We start from the raw sequence: 20,110 nt of genomic DNA on the forward strand, positions 1-20,110 counted from the left end.
TTTTTTTTTAAGAACTCTTTACTTGGCAGAATACAAAATGGTAACTAGTGTCTGTCTCCATAATGTTTTTTATTGGTCTGTGAAGGCTGAAAGTGTGGGAACCACCACCCAGGCTACACTGCATTTAATGGAAGCAGCTCTGGCAGAGCTGACATGCCTCGAGGCTCTGCCTGAGTGAAGGAGCCCCAGAATGAGCCCAGTATTTACCAGCCCCTGAAGGGACTGCTGGGACCTTAACCATTAGATCTGAGCAGCCATGTAGCAGAGGGATTGGAGCATGTCCCAGGATTGGGGAAGTTGGGAAAGGAAGAGACATTTCTGGCATCTGAGTATTCTTTGGTTTGGGCTCAGGAATAGATCTTTAGAATTTGGCCCTGACTATTCAGGCGGAACGAGAGAGAGCATCCCAGGCATCTCTTGGGAATCAGACCATCTTCTTGCATCCCTGCTCCCTGGCATTTCCTCTTCTGGGCACCCTCTCCCTACTTCCATCCTGTCTCCACCTCCCCCAGCTTCCTTTGGGGCTTCCTTTAAGCTGTCTGCTGCTGACAGCTGCTTTGTATCATCCTGTAAGCGGGTGAATGTTATCTTGAGTTTCCCATCCTCCTTCGCTGCTCCTCACTCTTTTCCCAGTGGAGGGGGTGGGGAGGGTGCTGCAGAGCCCCTCTACTCAGAAGTTTGCAGCCTTTTAAGACTAGAGACAGCTCCCAGGGTGGCAGGTGACTACTTCTGCGAGTCCTAAAGTGCAGTAAAGCACCTGACGGGGTTCATCCCTGTACGGTGGTCTTCCTTCTTAGTTCCAGGGAGGATTTAGATCCTGGGCTGATGCCTGGGGCTGTTTGACCTCCACATTTTTTTTACCTGAGTGGTCAGTGGCTTGTAGCACAAAACGGCTGATTAGAAAAGTCAGATTTGGTGGGCGTGAAGACACAGTGACTTAAGAACCTGAAGGCAGCCCTATGCTGCTCACTGTCCCGAGCAGCGGTTTTCTCATTGGTCACAGGGAGTAACCCTTTTTTTGCAGGGTTGTTGGTAGAATTAATTGAGATAAAGTATGCATGAGTCTGGCACATAGGTAATCTGCATGGTGACAGAACACTCCTAGAACATCTCGAAAATAATTCATCTTTATGCATAAACAATTGTGCATTAGTGAGTCTCTGAGTTGTAATCATAAAGATGCAATTCAAGTTGAGTGTTTATCTCAAGACATCCCCTAGGTTGCTCATAGAAGAATTGTGGGGCCAGGCAGAGGCAGGGAGGAGTTTGCAGGCCTCTGCTCTGGGAGGAGGTAGACACAGGAGCAAGGAGCTGCTGTGTTCCTGGTCCTGACTGCAAAGTAGCTCATGGGTGAGGGAAGTAAACAAACAAACAAAAAAAATAAGGGAGGGTAGGAGAAAAAACTTTTTTGGGAAAAAAACAAACACTGTATAGGAAAATGTATGCATAAGGGTGGAAGCATGACTGAGAATGTTATCAGTAAAAATAAAAAGAAGTGAGAACACACATGGTGTGAGACTGTCTAACCCTTAGCCAAGTGGATTTAGTGGCTGAAACAGCTCTCTATGCCGCTTTTGAGACCAGATACCTTGGAATTGGAGATATCTCAATGATGTTAGAACACCTGATGGATTCTTGCCTCACCTTCTGGTAGGTCTATCTTCTTGAAGATTGAGGCTTGTGAGGAGGGATCCTTTAGGCTGGATCGGTCCCCACCAACAAAGAGAATTGATGAGTGAAGTAGAAGCAATGAGACTCTTTAGAGAAACCCCATCTCAGCCATGTGTGAGGCCAGAGAGAAGGTTGGGCAAGGAGAAGTGTTCACCATAGACTTTAGACAATTGTTTTTCAGATGCACACAGTTTTTAACCCCATGGCCACAGACGAAAAGGGAAGTTAGCTGGAGGGATAGGATTGCTCTTTAAAAAGGAAATGCTGACCTAACAATCCTGAATGGTGCCCTAAGGAGGAAGATGGTGGGAGTGGGGAAGAACTGAGCCATCTGTGTGGCTGTATGGCTGCTGCCTAGTGAGTCCAGATGGTAAAATGCCACCCTCCTTCCGTGGAAAGGGGGTGTGTGATAGTAAAGGCAGATTCAAGAGTGGCCTGACCCCTTAAGAGGAGCATCAGAAGTCCAGTGGCCAGAATGTGCTGAGGCTGGTGGAAAATACTCAAGACAATAAAAGCCTTTTATATATTTCCAGTAAGAACGAAAAGGAAGGGGTAGGCTTACAACTTCTGGGAGCTTAACTAATGACACAGAGAGAGCAGCCATTGGGTCCTTGTCTTGTTGGGAGGTATAAACTGGGAGGGACCACAGTGTGTGTGATTAGAAAAAAGGAGCCAGCCAGCTGCCCTACCTGAGTCTTGAGTCATTCGCTACCTACTGACCACCTTCAGGTATGCTCGTGGAATGGCATCTTTACAAATTATGATGATTGAAAGGGGCCAACATACCAGAGACAGGCAAAACGTCCAATTTTTCAAAGAGATTTTGGAAATTATAAATGCATAAGTTTGACATCAGTTTTTGACAGTTCTAGAGCAGATTGTTTCAAAGGTGGTTTGGGAGGCTTTAGAAAAGCAAGTGGTGAGGTTTGGGGGGGGGTCCCTGTGGTTCTTCACAAAGCAGCCCAGTCAGATGAACAGATCTGGCTTTCTCCAACTAAATGATGGTATCTACTGCCAGCTTCTTGGACAGAATAGAGGGCCAGTTTTTAAAGTCATCCTGAAGAGAGGACGCTGGTAAAACCATGCTGTTCAGTCTTTTTATCAACCATGTGGATCAGCAGCCTCATCCCCAGGGATTCTGATTTAATTGGTCCTGGTGGGACCCCATTGGGCTGGGGCTCCCCAGGTGTATCTAATGTGTAGTTTGAGTGGAAGTCCTGATGCAGATGAGGGATGAGATGATGGGCACCTACTTGGACTCCTCTACTGCAAATTGCTCACCTGAGTCTTGGGGGACCTGAATGGTTCACACCCAGACCCCCACCTTCTTCATCGGTGGACCGCCAGCATCGGCATCACCTGAGAGCTGATTATCTATAGAAATGCAGACTCTCAGGCCCCCCTCAGACCCAGTGAGTCAGAATCTGCACTTTAACCAGATTCCCAAGTGATTTGTACGTCCACCAGAGTATGAAGAGCTGGTGACTGGGAGGAGGGAGGCGGGTGTGGAGAACAGGACAGAAAGAAGTCTCGATAAATAGGTAAAAGAATTCCAGTTGCCAACAAGGGTAAGGAAAATGACCCAATCCATTTCTTTACCCTACTGTAAAGAACCTCCTGAGATTTATTCCAGGTTTATACTTGTTCTTCTCAAGTCCATTTCCTGCTAGTCTAGTGAGTTATCAATAAAACCCTTTAGGATCCTCTGTGTGCTCTGCGAGTAGTCAGGAAAAGGCTCTCAGATGTTTGCTGTTCAGCCGCTTGCCTCTGGATGTTGTAGCCCCATGAGAATAGCAGAGGATGGTTGTGAAGATGAAGGGTGCGTTCATAGAACCTTGGTACTTATGGAAGGGTCTAGAGCAGCGGTTCTCAACCTGTGGGTCGCGACCCCTTGGGGGTCGAACGACCCTTTCACAGGGGTCGCTGGATACTCGTATGTGGGCGTACCTGCTTGTGGGCCTGGAGACAGATAGAGGAGCGGTGTCTCGGTTCCTAAGACCATCGAAAATATGTGTTTTCCGATGGTCTTAGGCGACCCCTGTGAAAGGTTGAGAACCGCTGGTCTAGAGGCTTATGCAGGTGAAGGTACGCATGCCCTTTTCATAAGATGTAGGTAGCAACCACCTACCGACACCCATCTGTGGATGGTGAGGAGCTTGTGGTGGTGCTGCAGGTATGTAGTTGAATGATAGAACGAGGGGTTAAGGAGATTGGGACAGCCTGGAACCATGGGCTCCAACCACACTTGATGGAATTTAATCAGGGTAAATCCAAAGCCTGGTTCTTCCTTTAAAAAAAATAGAAGAAATAAATGCACAAGGAACCCTGCCTTCCGAGCAGGTAGGAAGAGCTGAAACGCTGAAAGGGATGTTGATATGCCTGTATTGAGGAGATCGGTCAGAGTGGTCACATGAGGGACAATTGAAGGAAACAAGCCTGTTCAGCTTGGAAATGGGTAGGGAAACGCAGACTAAGGCACAGCGTGCGTGGAAGAGGGAGTCAGTTCTGTTGTGTAGAGTAACATGCAGAGCATTTGTTAGTGGGTGGAAGTTATAAGCAGGTAGACCGAGCCCGTGTTAGAAAAAGAACTGTCTTAACATTTGCAGCTGTTCCAAGACAGAAGAGCCAGCTCTAAGCGGTGGAGTGTTTCCTGTGCGTGCATGTGTCAGGGTAGAGGGTGGGTGCTGACAGGCAGGGATGTTAAGAGGACATCCTCTTTAGGGTGGGGGCTTCCATACTTGGTGTCTCTTGCTAAGACGATGTAAAGTATAATATCAAATCTATTTTTATAGATTTGAGAAACACCTTTTTTAGGCTGTAAAGTTTTTGTTACGTTCTAGACAATCCTATACATAGACCTAATGTCAGACCTAGTTTGGAATAGAATCTGTGAACTTTCTGAAAACTTCAGCCAAATGTTGTGTGAATGTGTAGGGTTATCTTTTCTCAGGGGAGAGGGCCCATGGTTTTCAGTGGATTCTCATGAGTATTCATGGCCTCCCCAAATTTAAGAAGCATGCTGTACCTGTCCAGTATGGTAGCTATTGTATTAGCCACATGTGGCTATTTAAATTTAAACTAATTAAAATTAAATAAGATTAAATTCGGTAACTCAGTCACACAAGTGTCTTTCAAGTGCTCGGTAGCCGTGTGTGGCTAGCAGCTTCTGTACTGGACAGTTGAAAATGTAGAACATTTCCATCATCATGGAAAGTTCTGTTGGACATGGAGTTGCCCTGCGTGGTCCCTGAACCCTCACCCAGACCTCTTTCTGGGTTGGGGAAATAGCTGTCCCGGTTAGCTACTTTCAGAAGGCTATTTTGCGTTAGGATCCCTGTCCGCACCCCAAGGTAATCAGTGAGGGTTATGGAAGGGGACAGTGTCTTCCTGGGCTGTAACTCACCATGAAGCTCATGGCTTCTCTTTGTGGGCATGGCTATGTTTTCATTGTCTGCTATGGGGAAAAAAGAACAAGAGGAACGAAGTGTGGCTGTCCACCCAAAGGCTCTTTACGAAGTGCCCTAGGGGAAAGTGGCCTCTCCCACCCACAGACTTGACCAGCTGCCCCTGTGAAACTTGACCATGTTCACTCTTGGCTCCAAACTTACTTCTGCACAGACCCACCCCATTGTCGCCCCTCTGCCGTGCAGCGAGATAACTGGGCGAGTCAGAAGACCACCTCGGGGGTCTTAGGAGTTGTCACTAATTCCCCACTCACCTCCCCGTCACTCCTTCACAGCTCCCTTGTGGATTGAGGACTGATGCTTAGGAAGGAACTTCATCTTCCTTGAGCCCTGATGCTGTCTGGCTGGCTGGCTGTTTTGGGGAGAGTCCTTGAGGGTTTTGCTGTGGTCCCTGCTGAGTATCTGCAAGGCTGAGGCTCTGGGAACACCTGGAGTGGACACACCCCTCTGTGGCCTTGCCTCCTATCATTTGCATAAGAAATCCAATAACCTAAGTTTTTATTAGTCCCTGAGAGAGGGGGAAAAAAGAAAGCCTCAGCCCAGCATGGGGTGACTTGCTGGCCTTCAGGTGACCGCAGGTCTGAGGGTTGCTCGCTTGCTTCAGGTCACACAAGCTCTGTCCTTCCCCTGCTGGCCCTGACCTGTACAAGTTCCAACTCCGTCATGCCCCGCGTTCCCACACCCAGCCTGAGAGTTTGTAGACAGAGTAACGCACCTTCCACCACTGGCAAAACAGCAGTTCTAGATCCTCCCAATGGAAGGGGAGTTGCACTGGGTAGAGTAATTTGGAGGCATTTGCCAGACTGCACGTGCCCCATAGCCTTCCACCCTCCTAATTACTGCCAGGAAGCCTCAGGAAGGGGTATGGAAATGCTGGGTTCAAAACAAGCAACAAGGTACTCGACTCAAGTTGGTTCCACTTCTAAGCCATTCTTGTGAGGACATTGGGTAGCTCTTGTTTCATTTTTTCCCCTCTATCTTACTTTTTATTAATTGCTCTGCCTTCTAAGAGTAAGCTCTGGGTGTCCCAGTTCCCTCACCAATGCTGGGAATGACCCTGCAGAGAGGGATGGCAGATTCTCACTGTGCGGGCTAGGTCCTGTCTAGGACTGTGTTTATGCTGCAGGATGGGGAGCCAGTGTAAGGAGAGACAGACACCTTCCTGGGATGTTTCCTCGGCCCCTGCACCTACAGTGTCCCCTGTGCCAGGGGAGGGCAGCTCCTCTCTCTGGCGTTGCTTCAGTTTCCGGAGGCAGGACGTCATCTGCTTGGACTTGTAGACCCACGCAGTGTGTTGTCTTCCCAGCCTCATTCAGCAAATCTCGTCCGGGACTGGCTGTGTGTAAAGCAGGACTCGCTGTGTGCAGGGCGGCGCTCCGGGCCTGAGCTGTGGGTAAAGAGGAGGCAGTGTGTACTCTGTCCTAATGAGCTCACAGCCTGTGGAGGGAGATGAGCATGGAAACAAATAATTACAGTGCAGTCTGGTAGGACTACAAGGGAGGGATGCCTTGAGGGCAGAGACCTGCATTAGTCACCTTTGGGCCCAGAGAACCCAGCGGGAAAGGGAAGGGACATGTTTTGAGAATTTCAGTTATAGTGATAATATGAAGGATGCACAGTAGTCTTGCAGAAGGAAGGAGGCAACTCCTCTGCACCTGAGTGCTCTGGCTGGTGGCAGGGGTGTGGAAGGACACAGGAGGACTGCAGGGGGATACGTGCGGGTGGTCCTGGATCCACCAGGTGGAAGGTAAGACTCTTTGTGTTAATTCCTCTTGGAAGTCTTCCGAGAGGCTGCCTCCAGGTTTCTAAACCACTCAGTGTTCCTGCGTCCACCTTCTAGACAACCTCGTAAGGTCCTGTTACTTGCTTGGGTCCTGGAACATATTGGTGGATCCAGGCTGTTGAATGTGGGATGGGGAGACCCTGATGAGGTTCATAGACCTCACAAGCATCAAAGAGGGCATGCGGGGTGTGGGGTGTGGGCAGAGCCACATCTGCTACCTGTCAGCCTGGGCGGGCCAGGGTGCATTCTGTTTGTTAGTGCCGAAACGTGCAGGCAGAGTTTATGGGCCGGCTGACTGTTTTCCCATGGACATCGCCGGGTGTCTGGGGTCAGTCTCTGCTGTATCTCCAAGGAGGAGCACCTTTTCTTCTGTTGCTGCTGCTGTTCCTCCTCCTCTCCCTCCTCCTCTTATCCCCCTTCCTTCTCTCCCTCCTCCCTGAGATTGCTGTTGACACAGACTTCTACTGCCAAAGCTAATTGTGAGGCCTGATCAGTGAATGAAGGCAAAGGCAGTTCCCATGACAACCGCAAAGAGTTTCAAATGTAGGGGATGATGTGTGTGATGGGCTGCAATTACTTGGGTGGAAATTGATGCGTGGACACCGGGGACTTCAAACATAGGCTCTGAAGGTGGAGGGGGTGTTGGGTTTCTTTGGCAGGATCCTTTGTGCGATGGAGAAGGAAGGGAAGGAGGTCACAGACTTCCCCCACAGTCGAGTTCAGGTGCCTTCAATGTGTGGAATGTTGGGCAAAACCCCTCAGAGGCTTTGGAAAGACACGACTCCAGCCATTCTGGTTAGAGAGGCAGGACACCTAGAGAGGCAAATAGCAAGTACCAAGTGTCAAATGAGAAATATTAGAAGTGCTGTTGGCTGGCAGAAGACCATGGTAACTCGAGAAGGCTTCCTGGAGGAAGTGGGCTTCAACTGAGCTTTGAAGTAAAGCTTTGTGGGAAGTGACCTCATTCAGGACAGAGCCATGGCCAGGGAGAAGCCTGTCTACCTCCTGCCAACTCTGGAAGAGGTAGGTTGATATGAAAACCATAGAGCTACCCAGAGTAGCACTGGCTGTACAACTACGAGTGAGGGGATAGCAAGAGCTCTGCTTGGTCATTTTCTAGCTCTGTGACTTTGGGCAAGGTGCTTAGCCTCTCTGTATCCTAATTTCTTCATCTGTAGAATGGGCTTGAATGATTCTTGTTTCATTGGTGTGTTTTGAGGGTTAAATAAGATATGGTACATTTTACTCCCAAGTATGGGGCCTGACATGGGGTTGGTGCTTGGTCTATATCTAGATGTGTCCCCATCCCTTAGCCTTTTTATACCTGTGTGGGTTCTGGCCTGTGGATATCCATGTTCCTGAGGTTCTCAGTGTCGGGGTATTCTGTGTGTTCTGAGAGTGAGTGAATCCATTCACCTCTCCTTAGTAGGAAGGGCCATGACCCCACTCCACCCTGCTGGGAGTGCAGTGGGGACGGGGTGTGTGTGTGTCATGATTGAAGATGCATAGGGACTCTCAGCCCCCGTGCAGAGGGGTCCCAAGTGCCTCTGGGCTGGTCACTGTGAAATCTCAAATGTGGAAAGAGGGGCAGATAGGGATTAGGCAGAGTCGGGTGTGGGGTATGGAGAAGATCTCTGCTAAAGGCAGAGTGGCCCCAACATGTGTCTTTGTGACTCCTTGGAGCCCTGGCATTCCAGATGCCTCCAAAAAGGGCAGGAGGCCAGGGTGGGACAGAGATGGGAACAGGTGGACTGCCCCAGGGACCACAGGTTCCTCTAGGTTATCTGCATGGGGCTGGGCCGGGAACTGTGGTTGCAGTAGGACTGAGTTAGCATTGTGGGGGTTGGCGAAGCAGGAAGTCAGGGTGGCTCCTGCAGGCTGGTGAGGAAGACATGGGCTGGGCTGAACGAGGCTGGGACCCAGATCTGGTTCAGCTGTGGCAGGCCCTGCCCTCCCGGGAGAGCAGGTGACCCTCTGATCCTTGGAGACTTCAGAGAGAAGGCCGACTGGGAGAGTGGCCTCCGTATGTCGGCACCCAACCCCCTGCCTCTCCACCCTGCTTGCGTAGAAACTCAGCTCAGCACATTCCAGCTCTGTGCAGAGCTTAGTAAAGTAGGGACAGACAGGGCCCCTGCCCACGTGGGGAAGACCTCCTTGTAAATAAAGAACTGCACTTGGTAGTGACTGGTGCTCTGCAAGAGGCCCTGTGCTGCTCTGCAAAGGCCCCGGGAGAAGTCGGTGATGCTCATAGGAACTGGATGAGCTGGGAAAGCGGCAGAGGGAGGTAACCATTGGATAAAGCATTTTGCCTTGCACCAGGTCGGGGAGGGGGAGTGGAACCCAGGCAAGAATCAGCATCCAGAAGTCTCCAGGGCATGAAAAATGATACTGTTCTCAGACCCATAGCTTAAAGGGAAGTGGTTGGGGTCAGGTGACCCCATCCCTCTTTGCATTTCCCTGAGGTTGACAGAGAGAGAGGGGTTAGAGAACTGGGGGGAGAAAGGCCTAGATTGGAATTCTAGCCCAACACTCACCAGTTGTGTGTAGCGTGGACACGTGATCAACATCTCTAAGTCCCTTTCTCCATAAGAGACAAGGTTGTGTGTGGAGTAATTCAAATAAGATGCTCCTATGGAGTGGTTGGCTGGCACAGAGCCTGGTACATAGCAGGGGCTTGATAAACTGTGGCAGCCTCAGCGGCAACAGTATTAATTGTTACTGTCCAAGCAGCAGACTGTGTGGGGTGGGTGGGTGGGGCCCGGGTTTTAGGAACCCGGATAAAGGAGAAACTTCATTTGGCCTGGCCAAAGTAAGAGCTAAGAGGTGCAGAAGCCCGTTTCCTATCTTGAGCCATGGCTCGGGACACTGCTCCTTGCCCTGCCTTGTCACCTGCCCTGGGGAGGAGCCCAGCAGTGCTGCCCTTTGTCCCCACGGGTGACGAAGGTGTGGGCCTCGGTGCCTCCTGGAATCTCCTCCCCAGAGGCAAGCTTTGCTGTCTCTCCTTAGGCAGCTCATCCATCTGAGTATCCCTTTGGGGCCTCAGGGACGGGGCAGCCATTGAGCATCTGTGCTGTAGCAGGAGCACATCACTGAAACGGGGGCTGTCATACATCCTAACTAGCCCTAAGTCACTTCTCTCTGGCCTCAGCTTCTTCATCTGTGAGACTGAGAAGTAGCACCAAATGAGCATTCCCCGAAACTAAGGGTGATGGTAGCTAGCAGCCCCTACAATTTGGAGGGGATGTGCTGCATTTCTCCACAGAAGCTTCACATCTGTGTGTGAGGTCGCTGCTCTTCGTAGTTCCATTTTACAGATGAGCAGAGTGAGGCTAAGAGAGGGAAGGTGCCACCACCAGAGCCCTGCAGCTAGGTAGTGGTGGATCCAGGAAAGGAACCAGATATGTGACAGCCCCCATGGAGTGGGGTGGGGGTGGGGGAGGCTGTCTAGATGGGTGGGGTATGTTCAGGCAGGGGGATGAGTGAGCCTAGGGTGAGGTGTGGGTGTTTGTGTGCATGGGGAGGGCCAGGCTGGCTTGGTGAGGCTTGGAGCCACAGGCAGTGTGGGCTTCAAGGAGCCTATTTTCTGAGTGGGCGTTTGAGGGGGCCGGGGGAGGTAGTACTGCATAAGGTTGAGAACCTGATCTTTAGAGCCAGACAGACTTGGCTTGGAGTCTCAGCTCTGCCGTTTTCTAGCTGTCACCTTGGGTAAGTTACTTGTCTTGCCTTGTTTCCTCATCTGCAAAATGGGGTAAAGGTTTGTACTGCCAAGGCTCTTTTTTTTTCCCCCCCTTCGAAGATTGCAGGGGCTATTGCACCTCATGCTTTTATCATAGCCTTGGCACTGAGTGAGGCAGTCAGTCGTCTGTTGTCCTGGGGTTAGACAGTAGTGGGAGGGGGAATCCCACCAGTGTCAGCTCGTCCACAGGCGCGGTCTGTCATTTGACCCTGGAGATGCAGAGGATGCCTCTGGTATTACCTCAGGGTCACCTACTCGAAGGAGGCGGGGTGGCCGGGGATCCTCGGCCTGCCAGGGAACGGCAGCGGGCCTGGGCAGCAGCCAGCGCGGCTCCGCGGCACCCACCGCGGTGCCCCCGCCTCCCGGCTGGGCAGGTCCAGCCCCCTGGCGGCCCTGCCCCCGCCCGGCCAGCCGCGGGGATTGGCTGGTGAGCGCACCGCCCCCTCCACACCAGCCTCGCCGGCGGCGGGGAGGGGAGCCAAGCCGGCAGCTGGCCGCCGCCTCCTCTGCAGTGCCTCCCTCCGTGCGCTCCGGCGGGGATAATGGGAGGCCCGCCGGCCCATGCACCAGAGGAGGCCGGCCGAGGTAGAGCGGGCAGGGCGGGGAAGGACAGGCCAGCCCGGACGCAGGAGGAGGGGCAATGGCCTCCTAGATCTCGGGCGGGTGGAAAAAGGAGAAATGAAAATAAAAACACACAGGAAGGCGAATGAGCCCCTTCACGGAGCGTCTGGGCGGCAGCTGGAGTCAGGAAGATGGACCTTGCTGTCCTTTCTTTCCGAGGCCCCATCTCGCCCATCCTCCCGCGTCCCCTGCAGCGGTGTTAGGGGTGCAGCAGAAGGACTTTTCTTGTCTCCTGCTGTCAGCCTGGCTCATCAGTCTTTCTGGCTTCTTTTGCAGGTGGAAATAAAGGCTGGTGAAGGAGCTGGGCCGTGGGGACAAGGGGCTGCTGTCAAGGTACCTTGTGTGTGTGTGTGTGTGTGTGTGTGTGTGTGTGTGTGTGTGTGTGAAGTGTTTGACTGGATTGGATAAAAATAAAGGGTCTCCTCGGGTGATCCTTTAATCTCCCACTGTGTGTGTAGCAGCAGCTGAGGGGGAGGGGCGGCGGGGGTGTGGGCGGCCAATGAATTCTCAGGCCTGTGTGGGTTTTGTTTGGATTCTTTTTGCTTTCTCAGCTGGATGGTTTGGGTGCAGTTGGGATTGGGTTTGTTGAACTGTATTTTTTTTTTTTAAAGACATGCAACCCACTCCCCACCCTTGCCTCTGGAAATGAGAATGTCCCTGGCACTGTTGGTTTACATCCAATCTGCAGAAATCCCCGGGTGGGGTGGGGGTGGGGGGGGTAAGGGGGAAGGGGAATTGCACTCCTGAGCCTGAAGCTGATAGGGTGTCATTAGTCATGCTGCTGTCACCATGGAGATGGCTGAAGAGGAGAGGAGGTAGTGGGGGTGAGGATATTTTGGGTAGGGTGGGGGCTGATGCAACATCATGACTGGGAATCTGGTGGGTGGCTGCTGTTACTCTGTGTCTTGGTGTCTGGGGTGAGTGGGAAGTAGAGAAGGGGGCACTCAGCTTCTCCATGTGGTTGTCTGAGGGCAGGGCTGGGGTATTTGGGGCAGGGCAGGGTCTGGTAGACTATCAGCCATTACAGGGAAACACAGATGTTCCTCCCAGGTTGACAAGGACCAGGATCAGTAGGTTTCCTTGGGCTTTGTCCCTGTTTTCAGGGCTGGGGACCCGCGGTGAGTTTGGGATTACTCAGCAGTATCTTCTGCTGGCCCAGGGCGGAGAAAACAGAGCAGGAGGCAGCTGGATGTGGCTGCCTCTCAAGTCCAGAGCAGAGAGGCTGGGGAAGGAGTGTGGGGACAGGTGAGCAGCGGCAGAACTGAATGGGCCTCTTCCTAGGAAGGAGGGAGCCCCTTTCAGCCCCTGTCTCAGCCCCACCTTCCCCTTGGGCCGCCGCCGCCACCGGAGCCTGTGGGGAGCTGGGGGATTCTGGTTGCTTGGGTAGCAGGTGGGTGAGCTGCTCCTGTCCCCAGACGCTCCTCCCTGGAAATCCTCCTCCTGCTTCCTGGGAAAGCTGTGGGAAGCTCTGTGGAGGCGCTGGAAGTGGCACCCTGCCACCTCACTGCCTGGGTGGGGATGCTGGCAGGGAGGGGCACTGCTCCCCCACATCAGATGGGGGCTCCTGGGTGAGGCTGCAGGGTGGATCAGAAGCCAGGGTGGTTCCTTGGCCTCCTGCCAAGGAACTTGAGGCAAGGAAGTGCTTGGGGGAGGGCAAGAACTGTGCTTCTGAGCAGCTTCTGGGGGAAGAAGACGAGCCAGGTGGCACTGGTTCCCCGGGGGAGCTGGGCATGCCTTGGTGAAGCTGGAAAGAGTGGGCGATCACCTGGGAAGAGACCGTGGGAGGCCCCTGAGGCAAGCAGAGGGTGGTTGATACTGGCGATTCTGTGGGTGGGGAGGAGAGCTGTGAGCTCACTCCATGCTCTTCTCCGGAGCAGAAACCCCAGGTTCCACCTCCGCTTCCTCCCCTGGCCTCCCACTGCTGACTGGGAAGCTATAATCACCGCGTGTGTGCTGTTAAGAACTGTGGGCACAGAGATCATGGCGTGCACCTGTTCTGTCCCCCACCCTGGGGAAAGCAGGACAAGGGGATGAGGACAGATGGGCTCAGGGAGGGGGCAGCTCTCTCCCTCCTCTGTGTCTCCGGCCTTGTCAGCCAGAACTTCCCTCTCGGTTGGGAAGAAGGACTGCTGGCAGGTTTGTTTACTCCCGAAAGCACCCCCTCCCTCCTGCATAGTGATGGCTTCTCCTCAGCTCTTTCCAAGTGTGTTCTCCATTTCTCTCTGCCGTCATTCTGCTGGCCCTGCAGTCCTGCTAGAAGCTCCCAGCCTAGTGTCTCAACCCTAGTATCACAGCCCGTGTTGTGGGCATGTGTCAAGGTTACTTGTAAAACCAGAGGAAGCCCTTCAAACACGTCTTCCTCCTACCCCCTTCTCAGAGTGGGGCCTGAGCTGGCTGTGTTTTTTAAAGGTTGTGCCTGTGCTTGTTTTTATTGAGTTGTTTGTTGGAGAATCATCGCTTCCTTTTGCCCCGCCTTGGGCACTGCCAGCAATCGCAGGGATCTGATCCTCCTCTTCCTGGTGCCGTCCCCTGCCACTAAGGTGGCCAGTTAAGTGCAGTGTCCCACATACCCTGGATGAGGCAGAGGCAGTGCAGCCAGACCCTCTTCCATCAGCAGGTCATGGTGTAGAAAGATGTTTGGTGTGCATGAGCTCATTCTGAGATCAGGCCAAGACTCTGGGACATAGGACAGGGGGGTCTCACGGTCTGTGGTCCCGTCGGTTGGGTGCAGGCTGGAAAGCCCCATGGGTGAATGGTATCCAGCAACTAGTGGGAATATGCTCATCTACTCTGTACCGAGTCCTGCCATGGTTTTGAGAATATTCACGACGTAGGGTGTGTGGAGTTGAGCTTGATAAACACACGTTGTCATTTCACTGTCTCATGTGTTATGTGTCTACCCATGATATCCCAAGGAACATGCCACAGCACACACTGTTGCCGCTGCCTCCTTCTTGGCAGCCTGGCCAGGAGTGAGTGCCCAGTGCTGAGAGCACCAGGCAGCCTGGCTTTCGGGCTCCCACGCTACTCCCATGCACTGCCCCATGGGAATCCTCAACTGGCGGAGGATGTCTGGAAACTATTTTGGGACTGTGCCCAGGATCTCTGCTTTCTGTCTCTCCTTTCGACCACTGCAGAAATGCCCCTTCGTCAGGGATCTATGATCCTTGAGCTTACACACACTGTGTATGACTCCTGCTAGCTTCTTGCCTGCTTTGCTTGCTCTCCCCACTCACGAGCCTTTTGTGAGGGTCCAGCAGAGCTCTTTCTCTCTCGGATACATTTACAAGCAGTTGTGAACTTGGGGAGACCCCGCAGCAGGTGAGCATGTCAGGCTAGAGCTGGAAAGGAGCCAACCAGGAGGATTTCAGAGTTGAGCTGGAGGAGGGGGTAGGGGGGACTTCCCTCATGTATAACAAGAACTGGAGTAGTCCCAGGGCTCAGCTCCACCTACTTGGTGACTCCAAGTTTTCGAATGGCATGGGAGAAGGAGAGGACTTGACTAGACAGATAGGTGAGGGAACCGAAGGGAGAGCCTTCCTGCCCGCCATGGTGCCCACAGGGACCCCTGCGAGGGCTCCTGTGCCCCTCCCACTGGCTCGCTGAGGAGGGGCCTGGCCCTGGGTTCCCTCCAGCTGCAGATGGACGTTTCTGCGAGAAATGGTCTTTGTGGTCTTGCCAAGTCCCCTCCCAAACCCCGAGGCTGGAGCAAATGGTTTGGCTGGCTGAGGGTGGGAACAGGGAGTGTGGGGATGGGCTTTGGTTTGGCTCAGCTTTTGGGTCTCCCAGTCCTCTCAAGTCCTCTTTCCCACCCTGACCTCTTGGGCTTTCAGCCTCATTTCCTGTCACACTTGGGCATCTGGCAGTCAGCTGAGGACTCCCCCCTTGTTCCCAGCATGTCTGCAGCTTCTGAGGAGGAGATGGCTTCCATGTGGGTTAGTGTAGGAAGCCTTTGGGCAGATAGGGGACACGGGTGGCTCAGATGATTAGAATCTGTAGATTATCATGCCATCCAGGACTGTGACCCCATTCACTTTCTCTTCTTCCCCTCTTTTCTTTCAACATATACTGAGCATTCACCATGTTTCAGGTACAGTACTGGGTCCTGAAAAACAAGAGAAATCATTATTATTTTATCTTCACAATACCACTGGAAGCAAGACATTGAATACATTACCTAAAATCATAACTCTGAGTGGGCAAACCGGCATTGGCAGTTTTTGTGTTTTTATACAGTGAAGGCGTTTGATCTTTTTGTTTGGGGCTGTGAACTTGGACATGGCAGACCAAATCCTTTGCCCCCAGCTGTGCCTAGCTCTTTACCTTTGTTTTCATCATTGGCTCAGGGGACCTCAGGGACTTTGAAGGAAAAATCCACATGCCAGCCATGTTTTCAATAAGTTAGCGTTTCTGGAATTTGACAATTTACAGATTGGTGAAGTGGGGTTGGAAATCGAATAGATGGGAAGAGAGCTTAGTTTTGAAAGGAAAATGTTGGCTTTAGATGTTTTGGGTTTGAGATTCAGGTAAGGCGGAATAGAAATACTGGGCCTGGGCATTTTACCTGGAACCTGAAATTGCCTTCTACTCATCATAGGACCCTGCAGCCCTGACTGCTTCAGGGGGCTCCCATGGAGACCTCTGGCTGAGACAGGAGTGCGAGCTGTACAGCTGTCCCATTTCTTCGCCTCTCTGTTCCCAGCTCTGCTCCTACTCTTGGGTTCTGTCATTAGTTGTGGGGAGGTCACTTAATGCCCCTGGACTTCACTTTCCTCTGTACAATGAAGGAGTTGCCTTCCAAAGTTAGTTTATCTCAAACTAAATGTGGCCAAGGGGCAGTTTTCTTCTTCTTCTTTTTTTTTTCTTCTTGATTTCCAAAATGTTGCAGACCGATACAGAGTCCTACTTTGTACAAGTAGTTCTCAGCTTGTGCCACGCACGGCTCGGAAGTTCAGCACCATACTGACTGGTATGTGATCCACTGGAGGAGGTGAGTCCAGCGGGCTTGCTCTTGGATGTCACGGCAGGTTCAAATCGCTGTGACAGCTTCTAAAGGCTTACCCTTGGCTCCTGTGTTTATGTTGTGGTGGACTGGTGGTCAACAGTTCACCGGCCATACCCTGAACAGCATTACTTTTGCACTTTGCTTCTGAGAGAGCAGAGAGTCTCTGTTTCAACCACTCCACCCCTTTCTGGACATGACGTGCCCTCTCTTCTGTACTATCCATCTTGGGGAGAGAGTACCACTTGGAAGAGTAGAGATCTTGCCATCCCAGAGATTCTCTCAGAGTCCCTAAAAAGATTTGCTTGCATCTCAGCTTCTGTAGATAAGGATGCCTCCTGTTTGCACTTTCATCTCTGTAAGCCCCAGATTCTGAAGGAGAAGTGTCAGGACCTGCAGATGCTCAAGGAGCAGGACTGTGTGTGTGTGTGTGTGTGTGTGTGTGTGTGTGTGTGTGTGTGTATGTAAGTATGAAAACTGCATGGCTTAGACGCAGCAGTTCTCAACCTTCCTAATGCCGCGACCCCTTAATACAGTTCCTCATGTTGTGGTGACCCCCAACCATAAAATTATTTTTGTTGCTACTCTATAACTGTAATTTTGCTACTGTTATGAATCGTAATGTAAATATCTTTTTGTTTTCCAATGGTCTTAGGCAACCCCTGTGAAAGGGTCGTTCGACCCCCAAAGGGGTCACGACCCACAGGAGAACCGTTGGCTTAGAGGGAGAGAACAGTTAAGGGGTTAGCCAGGGCTCCTGTATGTGCCAGAGTGGACTTGGGTCTTGCAACACACTAAAGCTCCATTGCCTCAGGCAGAACACCTTGAATTTTTAACTTTTCCCATTCCGTGGCTCTCAATAACCTCGAGGTAGGGCCCGTTTCCTCTGAAGGTGACTCGCAAACTCTGTTCTGGTTTCTGTAAGGACAGACATCCAGTATTTTTGATTGCATAAGTTTGGGCATCTCCTTCTTCCTACTTTATTCTGCTCCCTTCCCCCCCACCCCCCTATACACACACATACTGCTAGGGATTTCTGGCCTTTTCATTTAAGATGCTAAAGATTAGACAAAAAAGTAAAAATATTAATTTCCTTCTACCCTGGCCACCTCATCCTAGAGGAGACTGGGGAGGGGGCTAAGGCATAGGTAACACAGTCTTGGCACAAAAATATTCCTTAAGCGGCAGACATCCTAAGGACAGTAAGATTAGGGTCTGAGCAAATCCTGGTTACTTACCTTTGTGGCCTGGCACTCTTGTGCCCTTGGTGCTTAAGTAATTGGATTTCTCAACCCCGCCTCCAAGCATTTTTCAGTGTAATCCTAACCTCATGGGCTTTGCGAAGGAAACAAAGACATTGAAAGTGTTTGCAATTTGTCCCTGACAGTGAGCTCCTAAACTCCCTGCCCTGTTGACTGAGTTTTCTTGCTTTGCCTCCTCTGAAGCATCCATTCCTTCTCCTCCCCAACACCCTGCTCCCCAGCAACCTGCTTTCTTAGCCTGTGGGCCTTGGGTCCCAGCCCCTCTAAGCAGATGGACTTTACAGAAGGAGCTGTTTCCTACCAGTTCACCTTCCTGTACCTTAGGGAGGGTCCATCTCTCATTCCTGCTGGCCCCTCTGAGGAAGAGGGAAGAACTGGGGAGGCTGGTAACCCCTGGAAGAGGCAGACACCCTGGATGGGTTTGGGCTGAGAGCCTAGGATGGACCCCCAGACAGATTCTCTCTGCTGTACCTTCTCCCTTGAGTGTGACCCCAGGGCCAAGTCACTTCTTTGCTGGCTTGGACAAGTTCAGGATGGGGTGCAGAGGGTACCCCCTAACTGTACCAGGTTCTGCTGGACCCAGAGAAGGGAGACTGTGCCTTTCCAATTGGGATCATTGTTGCCCTACACCCTGAGCTCTGGCGGGTACAGAAATGGATTTTCAGTAGAGCGCTGGAGGCTGTGCCCAAGAGATGCCCACCCTGTTTTTCCTGGCACTATGTTCCCGCTCTCTTCTGCTGTACTGTCCGTCCTAGGACACTCTTCACCATCTCAACCCATCTGTACTCTCACCCTTTGCTCCTCATGCTTTGAGCTCAGCTCTAAGTTCTCGACTGAGCAGAGAGGGCCTCTGAGGACACTGCTTTGTGGAGCATGGGCCAAGGGCTCCTAGAGTCTGAATTACCTAGGAGCTTGTAAAATGCTGAGGGGCTGCCGGGCCCAGATAGCCGTCGCTGGGCTCAGACCCATGGGTTCCTGTGGCACAGCTAGGTAAAGGGGATACAGGATGAGGGTAGCGTGCAGGCCCCAGAGATTAGTGTGGGAAGCTCTGAGCAGGTGGGCCAGGTGGCATCCCCTCCTCACTGGCCCTGCCACTTTTCCCTAAGCCAGATCATATCTGATGATTAAGACATACACTGACCTCTGCCCTGTGGCCTTTCTTCCCACTCTTATTTCTCCTTGGTTTCCTGTTTTCTAGCTGTGGGTTCCCAGTGGTGTCATTTGGACCCTGAGTAGTAGTTAGGGCTTAGCTCTGGGGTTGTGTGGTCGGAGTGATGTATGTCTTGGGCCTGTACTGCTAAGTGGTCCAGAGCAGTCTGAACACCCTCTGGGGGCCAGCGCCCAGGATTCTGTGTTCAACCCCTGGGAATCCTCTCCCCCTCAACTTTCCAGAGGCTGCCTCCTCCACGTGGAGGGCATCGCTCCCCACTGGGTCTCTGCCTGAGGTCTGGGGAAGCGAGATGTGGAGGAGGACTTGGGTGGGTGCCAGGGCACTTCAGCCCTAAACGCTAGCTCCCACCCCCACAGCCTCCACCAGGATGGGCAAGGGCCACGCACGCTTTAACTTGCCTAGAGAGTTTCCAGTGGCCAGTCCCTCTGGTTCAACTAGTTTAGTGGTTCTCGGTTCCACTGCATATTAGAATCATCTGGGAGCTTTTATAAAAAGAAAACATCAATGCCTGGGCCCAAGCCCCAGAGAGTCTGATGTAATTGGTCTGGAGTGGAGCCCGGGCCCCAGCATTCTTCACAGCTCTCCAGGTGATTTGAGTGTGCCCTGAGGGTTGAGAAGCCACTGCCTCATCCAGTTAGGCTTTCCCTGTGTCTCCCATACCCCTGGACTGCCCCAGCATTTTTTTTCTCATCCATTGATAATTTCAGTGATAAGCAATAAAGAGTCTGGAAAAATTAAGACAGTGAAATATGTCAGACAAAACACGGGATTGAATGTTCTGTTCCATGAAACTGATCTATGAGTTCAGATTGATTAAAACCAGAATTTGAGGAAAACTCTGTAGCAGATGACAGAAACTCGGCTTTTAATTATTTAAAAACCTCTGAAGTATAGTGTGTGCGCACGTGCGCGCGTACGCGCGCGCGCGCGCACACACACACACACACACACACAGCACATAACTGCGTACAGTTTTCACAAAGTAAACGCACCTGTGTAACCAGCACCTGGCTCAGGAAATGAGTACCCTCGTCCCATTCCCATTGTACAGAATTTCTGTGGCATTTGGGCACAGTTGGGGCAGGCTATGCATACTGCAGCCCTGTGTGCTGGCTTTGGGCTTGGAGAGCTGCAGCTGGTGCTCTGCCAGGAACACCTTTACATACCTGTGTGGGCGTTCCCGAAGCTGAGTGAGTTTCACCGCGATCTGTGCAGGGCAAAGGAAACCCTGCAAGCCCCCTCCCCAGTTGCCGCCCTCTTCCCCATCACCTTCAGCTCCTTTTCCACCTTGGCCTTTAGGCTTGCCAGTCCTCAATCTTGGCCAAATCCCAAAATCTCTATCGTTTCTTGGCTTTCTGTTCTCTCTCTCTCTTTTTTAATTTATTTTTATTTTTTATTTT

At 51.9% G+C, this 20,110-nt stretch overlaps 1 protein-coding gene across 3 annotated transcripts in view; it reads left to right on the top strand.

The window, feature by feature from the left end:
- The window catches only part of TET3 (tet methylcytosine dioxygenase 3), a 125,211-nt gene that overhangs the window by 8,104 nt on the left and 96,997 nt on the right, over positions 1-20,110 (top strand). Inside the window, exons 1-2 of one of the 3 annotated variants that reach the window (XM_019623583.1) lie at positions 11,130-11,239; positions 11,552-11,608. The exons of 1 other annotated variant lie outside the window; for it this stretch is intronic. In XM_019623583.1, coding sequence (XP_019479128.1) covers positions 11,216-11,239; positions 11,552-11,608 — 81 coding nt within the window. In that variant the 5' untranslated portion in view covers positions 11,130-11,215. Of the gene's footprint in view, positions 1-11,129; positions 11,240-11,551; positions 11,609-20,110 lie in introns of those variants that run through there. One more of the 3 variants, XM_019623581.1, reaches the window with a different exon arrangement.

The sequence above is a fragment of the Hipposideros armiger genome, unplaced genomic scaffold (genome assembly GCF_001890085.2).
Source record: "Hipposideros armiger isolate ML-2016 unplaced genomic scaffold, ASM189008v1 scaffold_553, whole genome shotgun sequence".
Classification (NCBI taxonomy): Eukaryota; Metazoa; Chordata; class Mammalia; order Chiroptera; family Hipposideridae; genus Hipposideros; species Hipposideros armiger.